This window comes from Mustela lutreola, chromosome 1 (assembly GCF_030435805.1).
Source record: "Mustela lutreola isolate mMusLut2 chromosome 1, mMusLut2.pri, whole genome shotgun sequence".
NCBI classification, from domain to species: Eukaryota; Metazoa; Chordata; class Mammalia; order Carnivora; family Mustelidae; genus Mustela; species Mustela lutreola.
Window position 1 is genome coordinate 222,884,470 of NC_081290.1, and position 20,359 is coordinate 222,904,828.

Sequence of the window (20,359 nt, forward strand, 5' to 3'; positions counted from 1 at the left end):
CGGCTTGGGCTGTAACCGCGATGAAGCTGGACTCTATAGGGGCCTGCACGAGACGAACAAGAAAAGTTGCCGCGCCCTCGGGTTCGGGGGCGGTAAGGTTTGGGTGACCAGGTGTGGGCAGTGTTGCCGCGGGGTGAGTGGCTTTGGGTTACAGCGGGGAGGAGCTTATCTGCGGTGGGCGGAGCTGTGGTTGGGTTTGGCTCTAGCCGGCTGCATCTACCGGTCTCGCTCCCACCCGCACTGCAGCCGCCAGCCTGAGGCATGGGGCGTCCCACCGTCCTGCTCCTGCTCTTGGCTATCCTGACGCCCGGGGCCGCCTTCCACGTACCGCCGGCCATGAAGGCCCTCAGCAGCCTGCGCTGGTCAGCCAGTTCCACATTCCGCCGTACTGTTGCCAAGAATTACTCGGTTCACTACATCCAACAGAAGGTAAGGCGGAGCGGGGTGGGCGTGCGGGTAGACGAAGTTTCGACGTCTCCCGTGTAATAGACCCGAGCCTAGGCACCGTAGCCCACCCGGACTTTCGGATCCCTAATGCCTAGGACTTGTTCGGTCTTTGGCTCACAGCTCCCAGAGGGTGACACTAAGTTTCAGTTCTGTTTAAAATCTCTCCTCCCGGGGGGCGCCTGGGTGGCTCAGTGGGTTAAACCGCTGCCTTCAGCGCAGGTCATGATCTCAGGGTCCTGGGATCGAGCCCCGCATCGGGCTCTCTGCTCAGCAGGGAGCCTGCTTCCCTCTCTCTCTCTCTGCCTACTTGTGATCTCTGTCTGTCAAATAAATAAATAAAATCTTTTAAAAAAATGCCTTTAAAAAAAAAATCTCTCCTCCCGTTACCAGTAATATAACATCAATCCTGGTTCCACACTTTCTTCTGTAATTGGCTATGATAGTCACTTCAACTTCTTCTGCTCTCAGAATTCAAATTCTGAAAAATCTTCAAATTCTGCCGTAATTCAAATTCCCCTGACCTCCCGTCAAATTAAAATTATTTAATGCCAACTCTGTCTCCTACTCCGTGGTGACAGTCATCCTTTGTCCCTAAGCAGCCTCTAAATACACGTTTCCAATATCTTACTAGGTAATATTTAGTATTCAACCTAAAACGCAAGCCTGTCATGTCTTGCTTAGCTCAAAGTTGATTTTGTAACCCTTTGATTAAGAGTTTTTAACCATTCCTATTCTCCATAAGACTGAACTTATGTGTAGCCCATGCTTGTAGAGGAAATAGTAGAAGAGAGTCAAGATTTGAGGGTGGGGATTAGCGTTTCTGTGGTTCTGAAGCTTGAGTTAAGAAGTTTAAAAGAGCCTTGATGCTTGGCTGAAGCATAATGCACTCTGACAAGCCTGGATAAAAAAGTATATCCTGCGTAAAATGACAGGATCTCTTATGGTTTTTTATTTCTGGGAGACTCTGTAAAGATAGGCAAAGTTTAGGGAAATGTGTGGATTAGAAAGAATTTAAGAGTCTGAGATTTGGCTTTTGGAGTTGAATAGAACAGCATACCGCTCTGTTAGCTCTGTGACCTTGGGAAAGATACAGTACTTCTCTGAACCCAGTTTCTTGGGGTGCCTGGGTGGCTCACGAGGTTCAGGGTCCGCCCTAGGCACTGGTCATGATCCCTAAGGTCCTAGGATCAGGTAGCAGGAGTCATCTTTTTCCTCTCCCGCTCCTCCTCTGCTCTTGCTCTCTCCAGCTTGCATGCTTGCTCTCTTTCTCTCTCAAGTAGATAAAATCTTTAAAAAAATGAACCTGTTCTTAATCTGGGGATTTGATAATGGTTAAATGGACAGATGACAAGTCCCCAGCAGAGAATTTGGCCCTAAATTTTGAATTTTGGTAGAGGGATCGTATGAATTTGTAACTTATAAGAAATTATTTTTAACCCAGAAATTTAAATTACAGTTTATGAGGAAGAGAAAGCATTTTATTTCAGTAGGGGTACCAGGAAACAGGGGACTTTTATTTTTTAATTTTTGAAACGGGACTTTTATTCAGACAACTTACTTAAATTAAATCTGTAGGGTACTGTTCTTCATTTGTAAAATGAGAGGGTTGAATAAGGAACAGCAAAGTACACACTCTACTGAGGAAAATTAAGGGCTTTGGGGGAGCTATCTCAGGGGGTTGGTGGGTGAAGGCCCAAGTGGAGGCCAAGTTAGGGTATTCTAGCAACCCCTTTCTTCCTGAACACTTTGAGCCTGAGCTTTATGCTTTGGTTTATTTCATATATTGGGATTTTATATATGATTATTTGCAGAGTTTTACTGATAAAGTAAAATTGAAGGGGAGCTTCTGGAATGAGGATCTCTGAAATCTTTTTAAAAGTGATGAAGGGGCACCTAGGTGGCTCAGTTGATAAAGTGTCCCACTCTTGATTTTGGCTCAGATCTTGATCTTAGGTCAGTAGGATCAAGCCCCATATTGGGCTCCCAGCTGAGCATGGAGCTTGCTTAAGTTTCTCTCTCTCCCTCACCCTCTGTTCCCTCCCCACACTTGTGCACATGTGCTTGTGCTATCTCCGCCCCGCCAAAAAGAAAATAAGAAATGATGAAAAAGAGAAGTGTCAAGAGAAAAGGGGGAACAAAAGGAAGGAAGAGACCAAATGATCTGTGAGCCCTTAATTTATATTCCTTCATTATACATTCTTTTCTTGACCACTTACCTATTTAGAAATAAAATTTAAGATGGGTCCTTTTTTCATTTTTGGTCATTTGATAAATCTGACTTTACTCAGCCACCTTTTGCCCTCTGACTTAGTTTATATTTTAGGACACAGATTCCACATACATGTTTATTAATATAATAATAATTTTCCTTACACCAACTTCAGCTGAGCTTTATTTCATTTTTTGAGAAAACTTCCACATATGTATTTATTACATAATAATGATTATAGTAATTGCTAATTCTGGACCATAGATTTTTAGTGGGACTGACTATGTCTGTATAAACTCAACTTCAATTTTTTTTTTCTTAGTTAGAGGACTTGAAATACTTTTGTGCCTTTCGATAATAGACATCATTATTGGAATTGTAAGGCTCAGTTTTTATTCAAGGTTGAATTTTTATAACCTTTGTAATGATTTTCTTTATCTGTGGTTATATCTGTCCAGTTGACCAAGCCATTCCCAGCTGTCCTTTTAGCACATAAGTACATGAATGGTCTGGGTATAAAGGCTTAGTCCATGGCCCTTTCCCTCCCCTTTGCTCCTTAACATACGCATATACCTTTAGCAACATAGAACATAGATTCAATTGAATTTTACGGTGTTGGAAATTCTTTCTGAAATACCATTTTTCTTCTCCTCAAACTGATACCTGTATCCTAGCTGAAATGTCACCTCTTCTGTGAAGCCTTCTGGACTTTAGGGCAACCTAGTTTGTCTTTTATCACTCTGCACGCTTACTATTTTCTGTGTGTACCCCATAGCTAGATAGTGCTTTCCAGTACCCAGAAGAGCCCATTAAAAAATATAAAGTACAAATTAAATACTTGTTGAGGGAGTGAATGAATGACTATCCAAAAAAAGCCTAAACAAAGCAAAGTCATTTAATTCACAAAGCAGATCATTTAATTGACACAAGTTATTTTTTATTCTTATTTTCGTTTTTTACTTCTCTTCTTCACTAATTATTTTTCCCCTTCTTTCGAAGTCTTCAAATGTTGTTGCTGTAGTAGGAATACCTTTTTATTTGGTTTCTTTTTTCTGAAGTAACTGAATCAGGAGACCCAACAAAGGATAGTACATCACTTGGTCACATCCAGGCTTTGGGTACATGTGTGATGCCAGAGTTTTAAGGTGCTCCTTGGAATCTCTGGCTTGTGGTTATAAGGTTTCCCTTCTTCTCATTACTCTCCACCTCCCACCCTAGCCCCTCAGAATACAATGTGAGTCCTGAGGGCATTTTACTGTGTGATGTTGTAGGAAAAAAGAATGGGTCCTTTGAGGCTCTCTTTTTCCTCAGTGTTACTAGGAAACACTAGTGTTTCTAGTGTTCTCTAGAGAAACAGAACCATAGAATGTGTCTCTCTGTCTGTCTATCCCTCTTTTCACAGAGATTGATTTATTTTAAGGAATTAGTTCTTATGATTATGGAGGCTTGGTAAGTTCAAAATCTACAGGGTAGGCTAGCAGGCTGGATACCCAGAGAAGAGTTGCAGTTTGGGTCCAAAGAGTCTGCTTGCATAATTCCTTCTTGCTCAGGAGAGGTCAGTCTTTTTTGCTCTTCAGGCTTTCACCTGGTTGTATGAGACCCATTCATATTATAGAGGGTAAATCTGCTTTACTCAGAGAGTCTGCTGATTTACATATAAATCCTATCCAAAAAAACACCTTCATAGAAACATCCAGAATGTTTGACCAAATATATGGGCACTGTAGCCCAGCCAAGTTGACATGTAAAATTAACCATTATTTCTTCCAAGCTTGTTGTGAGGTTTAAATATAGTAACACATGAAAGCACAAGCATAGTGCCTGGGACGTAGTAGGAACTTAAGGAACGTAACAGAGTAAATGCTGGTTTCTTCCCCATTCTGTCCTAAAACCACAGTCCCCATAGTGTTAGCATTTCAGATTGAAGCAAATGCGTGACAGTTGTGGTAATGTCTCTTTTAGAAACTTAATTGGTCAGTAATTTATACTCAACTATTCCTGTTTAACTAATGATCAGTGTTTATTCATCTTGACCCAGCATTAAGCTCATGGCCACTGACTTCTGCAAAGCCTTCCCACAGCTCCTTCCTTGTCTGCTATGAGGTAGTCACATCAGTGGGCTAAGCTGTTTCTACTGGTGTATATCCGTAATGGTTCTTTATTTCCTACTCCAGGTTTCCCTTTTCCACTCATGCCACAGTGGCCCTAATGTCTAGTAAAATCCTGATCTTTCTCCTCCTCCTCTCCTTTTTAATTTTTTCCCCTCTTCTCCACTTTTTATTATTGGTTCATCTATTGATGGCTTTCCCCTAAGGCCCAGAGTATATGTCACAAATATTATGCAACTTCTGAATTGATTTGTGTTTTTACTCCTAGAATCATTACCAGAAGGGGTCTTGGAGATCATGTAGTCTACCCCTTAGATATGATGAGGTAACTTTGATCTAAATTAGAAGAGTCAGGAACTTGTTAGAGATTGATTACTATACACGTTTGAGAGCAAATTATATTTCTCCTATTAGCTGAGGAAAACTTCAGACAGGTTACTCTGAGCATCTGTGTTTATAATCAGCAAGATTTTTGGGATAATTATACTGTTTATCTCACAGATTTGTTGTGACATGAGCTAGTATGTGTAAAGGACTTAATAGTACAGTTTATATATAATTTTACTCAATAAATGATAAATATTTTAATTTTATCTTGAGGTTTCTTAATATATATGGCTTTAACTTACCCCCTCTCCACACAGAATAAAATATTCAAATCATCACTTACCATGCCTAAAATAGTTATTCTGGAAAATATGAAAATCTATACGAACTCTTTTTTCAGTTACATAAATAGTATATATATTTCTTTTTATCAGTGGGTTATAGTTTAATATACTTGTAAATAAGGCAAAGAAATGCTCCAGTCTGGAAATTGCACATGTCACTTCCTTTCATAATTCTTTGAACCATACTGATTATATTGCTGCATCTAAGGACAGGGTGGGGAGACAAAAAATACTCACTTTGGAGATCCTAGAAGGAAACAACAACACTAGAAGGAAACAAAAACAACACTAATGACTACCATACTCAGTCTCTTATTCACCGTCCATCCACCTACTCAGTGTTCATCCAATTCCTTTTATATGTCAGGCACTGGACTAGGTCCCAGGAAGGCAGAGATGATTACATCCTGGTGGAATTCACATACTTCTTGACCATTCCAGTCATACATACTTAAGCTTATATCTGAAAACTATGAAAGAGGACTGACAAAATGTGTAATGTCTTGGCATTATGTGGCTGCATTTGCAGATTGCTTCAAAAAATCCCTGAAGTTGGCACTCCTAGATGGCTCAGTGGTTAAGCATCTGCCTTTGGCTTGGGTCGTGATCCTGGGGTCCTGGGATCAAGTCCCTGCTCAGCAGAGAGCCTGCTTCTCCCTCTCCCTTTTTTGCTCCCTCTGCTTATGCTCTCTGTCTGTATCTCTCCCTGTCAGATAAATAAATGAATAAATAAATCTTAAACAAAAAAAATCCCTGAAGTGAGCCTGGTCTACTTAATATTTTCTTGCTCAACTTAATCATTACCATGATAGTTCGCTGACCTGATGTGTATATATACATTGAAGCATGTGATAAATAAAGGAATTTATTTATTCGTACTGTCACTTAGTATTTAAAATAATGGTTTTGCCTGTCTTTTTCATAATGAAACAAAATTGATATAGAGCTTTATGTAAAAAATCTGAAGTATGCTTTTTAAGTGTCCATCAAAAGGAAACTTTTACATTGACAATGTGTATGTTATTGGTGAGTTATAAAAATCTTTTTTTTATATCTTTTTTTAAAGACCTTATTTATTTGACAGAGAGAGAGAGAGATATCACTAGTAGGCAGAGAGGGGGAGAGAGAGAGAGATCACTAGTAGGCAGAGAGGGCAGAGAGAGAGGGGGAAAGCAGGTTTCCTGCTAAGCAGAAAGCCTGATGAGGAACTCGATCCCAGGACCCTGAGATCATGACCTGAGCCAAAGACAGAGGCTTAACCCACTGAGCCACCCAGGCCCCCCTTTTACTATCTTTTTTACTCTGGTTCACAATTTAAGAAAAATCTTTGTTGTTTATGAGCAGTGAATGAGTAAACATTTATTAATTGTCTTATCAGGGCCAGGTATTATTTTAAAACTCGTTTACACAATCATTTTCAAAAATAGATGGTTTAGTTGAGGTTCATAGAGGTTAAGTGACTTGATCCAGCTATTGAGGGAAATATATTTTAATCTTTTGCTTCCAAGATCTATGATCTTTCATTCAGTTGACATCACGATGCCTCTGTTTTCAAAACTGATGTCTCTGTGTCTATTATATTCCACATTCAGTTTTAAAAACAATACTGTGAGGTAGATATTATGCTTATTTTTAGAAGTGAATCTATCAGGCTTCAGAAGGATCAAAGGAAGAAACATCTACAATATGCCATTTGTAAATCTGCTTTCTTAGTCCCAAATTGTAATAATTTGTGGTACATTGATAAAATGAAATATTATTATGCCTTAAAAATGATGGTCTTGAAGTCTATCTGGTAATGTGAGAAATGTTCTTGAATTAATGTTAAATGAAAAAAGCAAAATAGAAAACTTGAACATACAAATGTTGCCAAATTCAAACAATTGAAAAATTCCAAATTGAAAAAAACAAATTTCAAATTCCAAATTTAAAAATTCCAAATTTTAAAAAAATGAACATTCAAAATCCAAACTGAAAAAAAAAACCCTCTTTTTGTTAAGTTCTTACTCTTTGCAAGGCACTCTTCTAGGCCTTCTAGGCCATGGGGGGAAGAGCGTTCAAGGCATAGGGAAAAGCAAGTACAAAAGCCTGAAGGTAGATGTTTGTCTGGCAGGAACAACTAAAAGGAGGCCAACCAATATGGCTGAAAGGACCCAAGGAGAGGGTACCAGGGGGTGAGGACAGTGAGGAGGAAAGAGAACAGAAACACTCCTCTAGCAGAAAAGGGAAGTAAATGGGCTAGAGAATTGATAGTTTGATTATAGCCACCTTTGAAGTCTCATTCATTTAATAAGATTATTTGATAGGCTGTATGTTTTTCTAGCTACATTTACTTCCTTGGGTATGAATGAGAAGTTGGTGGAGAGTTCTTTTTTTTTTTTTTTTTAAGATTTTATTTATTTATTTGACAGGCAGAGATCACAAGTAGGCAGAGAGAGAGAGGAGGGAAGCAGGCTCCCTGCTGAGCAGAAAGCCCGATGTGGGGCTCAATCCCAGGACCCTGAGATCATGACCTGAGCCGAAGGCAGAGGCTTTAACCCACTGAGCCACCCAGGCACCCCTGGAGAGTTCTTTTTAGCCATTTGCCAAATCAGTGAGAGAGAGAGACATGGGAATTGAGGGACACATGCAAGGGAGTAGTTTATTCATTGACCATGAAATTTAAGCCAAGTAAGGAAAAGAGTGAGGATGGGGTGAGGAACAGTGAAAAGTAAATTATGTGAGGTTGAAGGTCCTTCTTGCTTCCTGCAGTTAGCCCTTTACTGTATTCCCCTGGGTCACTTCAATCACCTTTTCTCCTCAGAGCCTGTAATGATTTCTAATTATTTGCTTTTTTATTTTTTTTAAGACTTTATTTATTTGAGAGTGAGTGAGTGTACAAATATGGGGAGGGGCTAGGGGAGTGGGAGAAGTTCAAGCCGACTTCCACTGAGCAGGGAGACAGATGCCAGGCCCTGTCCTAGGACTCTTGAGATCATGACCTGAGCACAAAGCAGACACTTAACAGACTGAGCTACCCAGGCACGCCAGCTGATTGTTTCCTTTATTCAGAACAAAATGCTGTATCATTCCAAGGCCTTCCACCCTGTGACCCCAACCCATTTTTCCAGTGTGCTAATCTATTCTTCACAAATGCTCTTTCTTTTCCTGTTTCTATGCTTTAGCCCACATTGTTCCTTTTGCTTGGAATACCTCTCCCAATGCCCTTACCTCCTTTATCAATCTTAGCCTTTTTTTAAAACCCCATCTCAGACACTGCCTTCTCCATGAGGTATGTCTTAATCTCCTGGAATGTCAGATCTATCTTTGTACTTCTCTTATGGCACATGTTTTATTCTAGCCTTGTGTTAAAATCTTTTGTACCCTTATTTTACTCCATTTTAAAGCAGGAACTCTTTCTTGTAAGTATCATACTCCATAGCATACTGCCCCTAGGTTTTAGATAGTTTTTATAGTTCTAGAGTATCATCATTACAAATGTTTGTTGAATCTGTTCTCCTTTACTGCTTCCCTCTACATTGAAATAAGGAAGGGGTGTGTGTGTGAATAGGGAAGGAAATGGCATGGAGACTTTATTTTCAACTGTCCTTAAAATCCTTTTGGGAAACAATGTAGAATGCCAGGCAAATAAAAGCAGTCCCACTTATTCGCATTCTCTTATTCTGATGATCTGTCTGGAAGCTGTAGCTAGTTATCTGAACTGACCCTTCTCCCCACACATGTACAGAGAAAGAATCATGGGAGGGAGTGTGGCAAAGTTTGCTCTCTGTTTTGTGTCTGGGTGAGGGCCAGGGAAAGGATAAATAATGAAGATAATTAGGAAAAATGTCCCCATAAAGCCTACTTCTGTGGCAGTTGTGTACTTCCCATATTTACTAGAGACCTGAGGTAAAGGCAATACTTATTATGATTCATTTGCAAAAAGAAGCCAGTTAACTATGTGTATTTGTAAATCCTTACTTTCTGTTATGTATTTGTCAGTTCTGAGTTGTCACACAGTACTGCACCTGGAGAGGATCAACTGTCCCGTCTCTCTGAAGTTCATGATGTTCTTTCTTTTCGTTTATGTTGTGGGGATGCATGCATGGGTTAGGAAAAGGCTGATTTATTAATAAGTCAGATTTCTTTAGGAGCTTTCCCTGAATAGCTTTGCAAGTTGGTTATATGGTACAATGAAGTATCATTCTATTACAGTAGATATGATATCTGACATATAGTAAAGTAGCACAGTGTTCATCCAGAAATATTTATTTAACTCTTCCCATGTGCCATATGCTATGTTAATAGCTGGGGATAAGTGGAAATCAAAGATAGACTTCATGAAGTTTACAGTTTAGTGGGAAAGAACATAGTGATAAGTAATTACTAGCGTGACAATGTGTGCTCTAAGGAAGTAGATTGTTGTGGGATCTATAATGGAGTCCTGAGTCTTGCGTATTAGAAAACCCTTTAAAAAAAAAAAAAAGATTTTGTTTATTTATTTGAGAGAGTGAGAGAGAGCACAAGAAGGGGGAGGGTCGGAGGGAGAAGCAGACTTCCCACCAAGCAGGGAGCCTAGTGTGGGACTCAATCCAGGGCTCCAGGATACTGACCTGAGGTGAAGGCAGCTGCTCAACTGACTGAGCCACCCAAGCGCCGGTGTATTAGAGAATCCTGGCAGCAATGGTGTCAAAGCAGAGACTGGGAATTTGGATAGGAGTTAGCCAGGAGAAGAGATAATCGAGATTTCTGCCCAGGTAGAGAGTGTATCTTAAGGTAGGAAAGAGAAGTCCATATTGGAGGAACTGAAAGGTCAGTAATACTGGGACAGGGGATCAGACTCTCATGAGGCAAGAGGTGGGCTATGAAGTCAGTATTATTACTATTTCCATTGGCACAAGCATGGTATAGGTATTCCTTTCTGAATTTTTCATTGACTTCAAGAACATAACTTGGTGTTGAAGTGGTATGGGGCAAAGCACTGCTCTGCTGACCAGAATAAATGCATTCACCTTGTAACAGGTACAGCCTAAGTGCTCTTAATATATTTATCTTCCACCCTGCAAGGAGGTACTACATCTTCTTTATAGAGAAAGAAAGGGCTCAGAGGTAAAGTGATATATCCATGATCCCATAGTTGATAAGTGATAGTGCCAGGATTTAAACTAAGCCTTGTTGACATCAGAGCCCTTGATCTATGTTACTTCTGTGTTAGCTCTATTTCTGGAATAGACATAAGATTGTGTAATTCATGGCCTAAATTAGAGATAGTGTGGAAGTCACATTTGTTAAGGAAATCCAGATTAGAGCATAATAAAGTTAAATCAAGAGGACTCTCAATTCTCTAGCACCACGCTGGATAATTTTGGAGAGGAAAAAAAAAAATCGTAATGGAGGTTTTAACAATATAGAACTTTCTTCTGACTTGGCTTTCCTGTTACAAAAAGAAAATCTTGAATGCTCTTTAAATAAATGAACCATGTTAACAGCAAAAAGGAGCTATGAAACCTTCCAAGACACAAACTATTAGGTATTTTTGGAGGGCTCTGTAATTCTAGAGTAAAGGATGTTAAGAGACCTCCACTGATGATCACAAAAAGGTACTCTCCAAGAAATAAAGAAAGAGACTAAACTGGTTGTGGGGCAGGAGTGAGGTCATTACTTTAGAAATTGTTCCCTTAAGTTTGGTGCTTAGTGTAGTTCACCGTAGTTCCATTAGGGAATCCTCCTTAATTTTAAGCTTTCCCAACAATCTGTGTACAAAATTTGGCTTGGAATAAGTTAAAGTTCATGTAAATATTGCTTATCTATACTCTATGAATTAGTCACTGCTATATATTTATCTTCTATTCCATTTGAATGTTCCTTTTTTGTCTACCAACTCAAAGGAATAGATGTCACCATTTGGCACTTTGGTTTTGAAAGTCTACCTTGGTTAGAAAGTCAAGTTTGGGTAACAATTCCTATATATTTTGTTTTCTCTGGAAGCCTGGATAATGGTCTCATTTTTTTTTTTTTTAAGATTAAAAAAAATATTTAGAGAGAAAGGGAGTGAGAGAAAGTGCATGTGAGTACGAGAGAACCAGTGCAAGGAGGATCAGAGAGAGAGGCAGAAGCAGGCTCCCTGTGTGGGGCTCCATCCCAGGGCCCTGAGATCATGACCCAAGCGGAAATCAAGAGTTGGATGTTCAGCGGACTGAGGCACGCAAGTCCCCTAGTGGTCTTATCTTTAAACATAGTGCTTAGAATGATAGTATTCTCCTATATAATAGAGTATTATCATTTTAAAGGATATTAAGCTGAAAATTTAAACTAAATCTCTAGGAGAAACCTGGATATTTGAGCCATGATTGTAATTATATTATTCTGACCCCAAGAAGAAATAAGTAGTCCTTTGAGATGCGAATTCATAATCTTCAACATATGGAGTGATGGAAGTGATGCTACAGATTATTTTAAAATTCTTTAGAAATAAGATTTTCAATCACCTTTTATTTTTGCAATATATACCTTTCCTCAGAGCTTATATAATTCATGTAGTGATGAATGAGTAACTAAAGGTATATTGCACTGTCACAGCACTGGATAGAAAGTCAGAAGCAAAAACCTGTCACACATACCAGGCCACATGGTATTTAGTATGTTGGAGACTTACACTGTCACCAAGTCATTGCCTTTTTGCTGCTTTCAGTTCCATGATAACTGCAAATTTTAAAAAAATTTTGCTTTGCCAGGTCATACTGTTCTAAACAAAAAGTTGGAACAAATTGCTCAAGATTTTTTGGTTTTGGTTTTTTGTTTTGTTTTGTTTTGTTTTTTGCTGAAGTTTTATATCACTGAGGTATCTGGGTTGCTCAGTTGGTTAAGTAACCAACTCTTGATTTTGGCTCAGATCCTGATCTCAGAGTGGTGATGCGCATCCTTGCCTCAGGCTCTGTGTTCAGACTGAGTCCTCCAAAGAGTTTTCTCCCTCTGCCCCCGCCCCACCTGCACTCTTGTGTTTGTGTGTGCGTGTGCATGCGTGCACATATGCTCTCTCAATAAGTAAATGAAATCTTTTTAAGAAATGTTTTATATGACAATTTATTCCTCATAAGTAGTACTATTAAACATATACCATTGCATATGTTTGTGCATGTATTTGGCAGTGGTTTCAGATTTGGGATGTGCATGCTAATAAAACATGTTCTACAAAATACACTGTAATACACCAAGCTCTCACTTCCTTCAGGACCTTGCTAGATACTTGCATGCATGTATTATCCAACTTAATCATCTTAAGACCTCTCTGAGGGGTGCTCTGGGTGGATCAGTCAGTTAAACGTCTGAATCTTGATCCCAGCTAAGGTCTGAGAGCACACCTTAGGGTGATGAAATTCAGGCCCTGAGCTGGGCACCAAGCTAAGGGCGTGGAGCCTACTTAAAAAAAAAAAAAAAAAAAGATCTCTGAGATAGGTACTATTTTTTTTCATTTTATGTGTAAGAAAACAAGCCCACAGACATGAAGTAACGTATTCAAATTCCAATAGCTCTAATAGATGGCAGAATTGGCATTCAAACTCCGATCTGTCTCCGACCTTTCTCTTTTGCTACCTTATAGAACATTTGCTTGTGGTTTTCAGGAGAGAAAAAAACAAAGTTTTTGAAAGATACCCTTGGTACTGATCCGATTTTATTAGTGCAAAGGTGTGTGTGTGTGTCTGTGTGTGTGTGTGTGCACGCGTGTGCCCAAACCTTGACACTGGTATTTTTGATAAGTTTTCCTGATGGCTTATGACTAGAATGTTTGGCCAGCATCATTGTGATTTAATAACCTAATTTAAACAAGGAACTACAACCCAAACAATGACTCTGATTCAGCTGATAGGAAAGTGAGGAAGTACTTGTTATCATTTGCCAGTGAATTCTTATTTTTATGCAGTTTGAACCGTGGGTCACACTGCAGACATTATCCTTTAAAACTGCCGGAAACCTCTGTCACTTCCGGAGCACTGATGGCCTCTTCCTTTGAGGGAGCAGCTCATACAACAATTTCGGAAAGCAGTGGTGATAACTCCCTTCTCCTTGGCCTAGGCTGCTTCCTTTCTCTTAAACAATTGACTTTAAATGACAATGAGTGGTTTGGCTACTGCAGACGAAAAACGCTCTCTGTTTGCCTTTTTATGTAGTTTGATTTCTAGAAAATGACCGTAGTTTAAAAGAGGAGGTAATTAATATGTGCTGACCACCTCTCTGTGATCTCTTTGAGGGCAGCAATGTTGAGTCTCACACATCTGTGGATCTGGGTGGCTGCAGTACCAAGCTTTGTACATGTTGAGCTGTACTGATAGAATGACACTGCATGTAATGTTCTGTGTTATTGAAAATATTAAATGCAAATATCCAACTTCAGACAAGGTATAAAAGAGCCTATTGCTGTTACTTACATACCCCCAGTGTTTTGGTTCATATATGAAGAATTTGAGTGTAACATGGTGAAATGAATGTTAGCTAAGATGTCAGGGAAGTTACTCTCCAGAAAATATGGATCTTGGTTTTTTAAAGATTTCCAGAAGGCTTTTTTTTTTAAGATTTTATTTATTTATTTGACAGAGAGAGAGAGATCACAAGTAAGCAGAGAGGTAGGCAGAGCGAGAGGGGGGGAAGCAGGCTCCCTGCTGAGCAGAGAGCCCGATATGGGGCTCCATTCCAGGAACTGAGCTGAAGGCAGAGGCTTAACCCACTGAGCCACCCAGGCGCCCATCCAGAAGGCGTTTTTGCACTTAAATTGTGTAACATTGCCAAACCCTTTTTTAGTTTGAATTTATAGTCATTTATCTGTAATCTCTATTCCCTAGATGACCCTTCTCCATTTCACATTCTAGACAAGCATATACATATGTTTACTCTCGCCTATTGGTCTTCCTCTGAAGATTTATTCTTTAAATACTTCTTGAATCTTCAAGGCATCTAGCCTGTTTAGCACTTGCTTGTTCCCTTCTGTTAAAAAATATTCCCCTCCAGGGAGCCCTTCTCTGTTAATTGGAAAAGTAGTGAGGTCTTCTGTTGTTCTTTTGCTCCTTTTTCACAGTTAATTCACTGTCCTTGTTTCATCTTTGCTTACACACATCTAAGATGTGAAGACAACTCTAGTTGATTTGTGAATTACATGTACTTCATTTTTAAATTCCAAACTGCCTCATCCCATGCCTCCCAGGATATTTTGATTACCGTATCCATTGTTCAGCTTGTATAGGCTTAGACAAAACAAATGAATTTTAGGATCAGCCTTTAAAAACATAATCAGAGAAATAACCCTGCTAGAAAAGAATCTCTGATATTTATTGTATATTGTTATTTCTTATTGACACCGTGCGCCAGGCATTACACATTGGTCATTTCATTATTTTGTACATTCTGTGCTGGAATGTGGCTCATACAGTACTGGTATCTCTCTGCTTGGTATGGTTTATCTTCATCCTTTCTCTGCCTAGCACTCCTGTCCATCTTTCATGGCTCAGGTCTTACATCACCTCTGTGAAACTTCATGGGGCTGCTTTGTTTTTCTTCCCAAGCTGTGTATTGACTAATATCCCCTTTGTGCCTTCTGCTGTACTTTATAAATACTTCTTTTGTACTACTACTCTAGATTGCAGTAATTTGTTTATATGTTGGTCTCTGTATTAGTATTTGAGCAGGCTGAAACTGTTAGGATTACACCTATCAGTGTATCCACAGTGTACACCCTCAACAGTTGTTTAAATGAGTAATTGGCCCAAGCTGAGGTGATTATTCCCTTTTCTGAATGCTGTTAACACTTGCTTTTATTATATTTTGCCTACTACTACCAATAAGGCATACACTTGCCCAATTAGAACAGAAGCTGGTCATTGAGCTAAGGCCCCTTATAGTGTCATGGGTTAGTTCTTTAGGCCTGAGGTCTGGAGAAAGAATTGGGACAGTGGGACAGGTGGGCATAGAGTGGAGGTAGGCATCACTCAAGGTGCTGAGATAATTATTTGATAACTGGTATAGAGGGATTTTAGTATTTTAACTGGCTGAGTAGCAGACTTGGTTCTTCCGAGTAGGGAGTGCCTTGAGAATAGGATGCTGCTTAAACTGGTTAGTATCCCTCATATGGATAGGTGCAACTGGGAGGTATGGGTGTTCAAAGCAAGTTAAACTTTTATTAAAAATATTAATGTCATTACGTAACACTCCCTTCTAAAACTCCTTTGGTTTTTTTTTCACATTTCTGTTAATGGCACTGGTCATTAGTGCCATTAACTCCTGGTCACCCAGGATTACAGTATTTTAGAGTCATCTGTTCCTTTACTTTTACCTCTATACCGAAGTCCAATTAACCACCAAGACTTCCACGATTCCTTCCTACTTTATGCCCCTTCCTTTGCATTTCCAGGGTTACTAGCTTTTATAAACCTACACAATTCCAAGCTAAACTATTATAATAGCCTCTTCAGTCCCTTTGTTCTGTTAGTCTCAGGCCAGGCCAACTGGCAACTATGGTTTTTTTTCTCCCCTTCTCTTTTCCAATCCAGGCCTTTCCTGGACCCTGCTTAAACCCCACCTCCTCAGGGAAACCTTCCTCAACTGACCCAGCCTAGTATGAACTATCTATCCTTCCCTGGGCTCTGCTGGTACTTATTGTCTATATATTATTACTATATATTAACTTTGTGAAATGGCTCTTGTTGCCTGAACTGTAATTACATCTTAGAATATGATTTAATAAGTAGTTGTCTCTGAAGTTGAAAGCATACATGCCCTAGAATTAATATCCTTACAGGGTCATAATGATTCAGGACATTTAGAGTTTTAAAATTTCCTGATTGACATAATTTAAAATTCTGTAGCCAGGTTGCTGAATAGCAGGTAATTTTCTTTGAAAGAAATGCTGACTGTAATCCACTAACTTTAGTTTATAACTATGAATGGATCACATCCTCCTAATGAAACACTAATCCTAGACTATGTGGATCCTATAAAGATGAATGTTTCTCATATAATGGAGAGGTAAAGCCTGGAATGCAAAAATCTTTACTATAGGGTGAATGTAAAGTATTGCAATAGATAGATAGATAGATATAGATATCTGTATATATAGCACAAGATTTCAGAGAAGGGAGAATTGCTTGGTGAAAACTACTTCTTACTGTAGGAAGATGATTGTTTAGGGGCAAAGGCAATTGATATCTCTTAACAGTCTTAGAAATTTTCCCTCAATGTTTAAATCATTCCTTTCAGAAATTTTTTTGTTTTTTCTGTGTGTGTGTGTGTGTGCTTTATTATTACCATTCTTTTTTTTTTTTTTTTTTTTTTTTGCAAGAGCACATAGGAATAATATACATTCTTGTCCATTTTCTTTATTTCAGTTCTAGTACAATTAGCATACAGTGTTATATTAGTTTCAGGTATGTACAGTTTTAGATTTCAGGTGATTCAACATTTCTATAAATTACTCAGTGCCCATCACAGTAAGTGTACTCTTAATTTCCTTCACCTCTTTCACACCATCCTCCCCACCCACCTCCTCATGGGTGACATCAGTTTGTTCTCTGTATTTAAGAGTCTGTTTTCTTGATTACCTCTTTTTTTCTTTGTTCATTTGTTTTATTTCTTAAATTCTGCATATGAATGAAATCATATGGTATTGGTTTTTCTCTGACTTATTTCACTTAGCATTGTATTTTCTAGATCCATCCATATAGTTGCAAATGACAAGAGTTCATTCTTTTTTTTTCTGGCTGAGTAATATTCCATTGTATATAAATACTACCTCTTCTTTATCCATTTAGCTATCCACGACACTTGGGTTGCTTCCAGAATTTGGCTGTAGTAAATAATGCTGCTAAAAACATCAGGGTGTATACATCTTTTCGAATTAGTGTTTTCATATTCTTTGGGTAAATACTCAGTAATGGAATTACTGGATCATATAGTAATTCTACTGTTAATTTTTTTAGGACCCTTCATACTGTTTCTCATAGTAGGCACACCAGTTTGCATTCCCACCAACGTGCACAAGGGTTTCTTTTTCTCTGTGTGCTCACCATTACTTGTTTCTTGTGTTTTTGATTTTAGCCATTCTGACGGGTATGAGGTGATACTTCATTGTGGTCTTGATTTGCATTTCCCTGATGATGAGTGATACTGAACATCTTTTCATGTGTCTGTTGGTCATTGAGATATCTTTTTTGGAGAAATTTCTGTTCATGTCTTCTGTCCATTTTTTAATAGTATTATTCGTTTTTTGGATGTTGAGATGTATACTGTGGATATTAACTCTTTATTGGATATGTCATTTTCAGGTGTCTTCTTCCATTCAGTAGGTTGCCTTTTAGTTTTGTTGATTGTTTCCTTTGCTATGAAGAAGCTTTTTATTTTTATGTAGTCCCAGTAGTTTTTTTTTGCTTTTGTTTCCTTTGCCATAGGAGACAAATCTAGAAGGATGTTTCTATTACCAATGTTAGAAATTACTGCCTGTGCTTTCTTTTAGGATTTTTATGGTTTTAGGTGTCACATTTAGGTCTTTCACTCATTTTGAATATATTTTTGTGTATGGGCTAAGAAAGTCCAGTTTCATTCTTCTGCACGTAGCTGTTCAGTTTTCCCATCAGCATTTTTTTAAAAGATCTTATTGAATTGACAGAGGGAGCATACAAGCAGGGGAAAAGGCAGAGAGAGAAGCAGACTCTCCACTAAGCAGGGAGCCTGATGCGGACTTGATCCCAGGGCTCTGGGATCATGACCTGGGCCAAAGGCAAGCGGTTAATGGACTGAGCTGCCTAGGCGTCCCTCCCATCACCATTTGTTGAAGAGACTGACTTTTTCCCCATTGGATATTCTTTCCTCCTTTGTCAAGGATTAATTTACCATATAATTATGGGTTTATTTCTGTTCCATTGATCTAGGTGTCTGTTTTTGTGCTAGTACCCTACTGATTTGATTATTATAGTTTTGTAGTATGTCTTAAAATTTGGGATTGTGATACCCCCAGTTTTGTTACTCTTTTTCAGGATTGCTTTGGCTATTCAGAATCTTGTATGGTTCCATATGAATTACAGGATTATTTGTTCTAGTCTGTGAAAAATGCTGTTATTTTTATAGGGATTACAGTAAATCTATAGATTGCTTTAGGTACCATGGACATTTTATCAATATTTGTTCTCCTAATTCATGAACGTGGAATATCTTTCCATTAGTCTGTGTCGTCTTCTATTTCTTTCATCAGTTATGGTTTTCAGAGTATAGGTCTTTTACTTCTTTGGTTAAGTTTATTCCTAGTTTTTTTTGTTCTGTTTTGTTTTGTTTTAACTTCTTTAAAGATTTTTTTTCTTTTATTATTTATGTATTTCTTTGACAGAGAGATCACAAGTAGGCAGAGAGGCAGGCAGAGAGAGAGGAAGGGAAGCGTGCTCCCTGCTGAGCAGAGAGCCCCGCTGCTGGGCTCCATCCCAGGACCCTGATATTATGACCTGAGCCGAAGGCAGAGGCTTAACCCACTAGAGCCACCCAGGCACCCCTTGTTTTTGTTTTTTATTACTAGTTTTTAAAAGAAAATTTTATGCAATTTTTTTATTTTTATGCAATTTTTTCTCTTTATGCAATTTTAAATGAGACTATTTTCCTTAATTTCTTTTTTTTTAATGACTTAGTTATTAGTGTATAGAAACGCAGTGGCTTTCTGTATATTGATTTTTGTATCCTGTGACCTTTCTGAATTCATTTATCAGTTTTAGTAGTTGTTTTGGTGGAGTCTTTAGGATTTTCTATATATAATATCATGTCATTTGCAAGTAGTGAACGTTTTACTTCTTCCTTACCAGTTTGGATGCCTTTTATTTCTTTTTGTTGTCTGATTGCTGTTGCTAGGACTTCCATTACTATGTTGAATAAAATGAGAATGGATATGCTTATCTTGTTCCTGACCTTGGGGGTAAAGCTCTCAGGTTTTCCCCATTGAGTATGATGTTACCTGTGGGTTTTTCATATATGGCCTTTATTCTGTTGAGGTGTATTCCCTCTGAACATACTTTGTTGAGAATTTTTATCAAGAATGGATATTGTACTTTGTCAAATGCTTTTAATGCATCTGTTGAAATGATCATATAGTTTTTATCCTCTTATTGATGTGATATATCACATAGATTGATTTGCTTATATTGAAACATCCTTGCATCCCAGGAATAAATCCCACTTCATTGTGGTGAATGATTTTTTAAATGTATTGGATTTTAGATGTATTGGATTCAGTTTGTTAATATTTTGTTGAGGATTTTTGCATCAGTGTTTATCTTGGTCTGTAGTTCTGTTTTTTCGTAGTGTCTTTATTTGGTTTTGGTATCAGGGTAATGCTGGCCTTGTAGAATGAATTTGGAAGCTTTCCTTCCTTTTCTGTCTTTTGAAATAGTTTGAGAAGAATAGGTGTTAACTCTTCTTAAATGCTTGAAATTAAATTTAGAATTTAGAATTCCCCTGTGAAGCCATCTGATCCTGGGCTTTACATTCATTTCCTCTTTCTTCACCATCTTGTTTTCCTTCTCAGTGTTTTGTGCTTGCTTAATAGCAGAGCTTGTAATTGAGGTTTCCTGATTGGACTATATTTCTAAACATTAATGAGCAAAGCAGGATACCATGAGGAAGAAGATTTATATCTGTTTTATAGTCATGCATTTTGGGGACAAACAAAAATGACTTTTTAAAATGGGGAACTCGAGGGACACCTGGATGGCTCAGTCAGTTAAGCTGCTGCCTTCGGCCCAGGTCATGATCCCAGGGTGCTGGGATCGAGTCCCAGGCTCCTTGCTCAGTGGGGAGCCTGCTCCTTTCTCTGCCTCTGCCTGCCACTCTGCCTACTTATGCTCTCTCTCTCTCTCTGACAAAAAAATATTATCTTTAAAATAAATAAATAAAAATACAACATTCCACCTTGTATTGCTATCCTG

The 20,359-nt window shown here is 38.5% G+C and overlaps 1 protein-coding gene across 4 annotated transcripts in view; it reads left to right on the forward strand.

Annotated features, from left to right (window-relative positions):
• PRCP (prolylcarboxypeptidase) overlaps positions 1-20,359 on the forward strand; it is a 73,664-nt gene that overhangs the window by 875 nt on the left and 52,430 nt on the right. For all 4 annotated transcript variants that reach the window (XM_059187788.1, XM_059187809.1, XM_059187818.1 and 1 more), the window contains exon 2: positions 247-429. In XM_059187788.1, coding sequence (XP_059043771.1) covers positions 262-429 — 168 coding nt within the window. In that variant the 5' untranslated portion in view covers positions 247-261. The remainder of the gene's footprint in view (positions 1-246; positions 430-20,359) is intronic.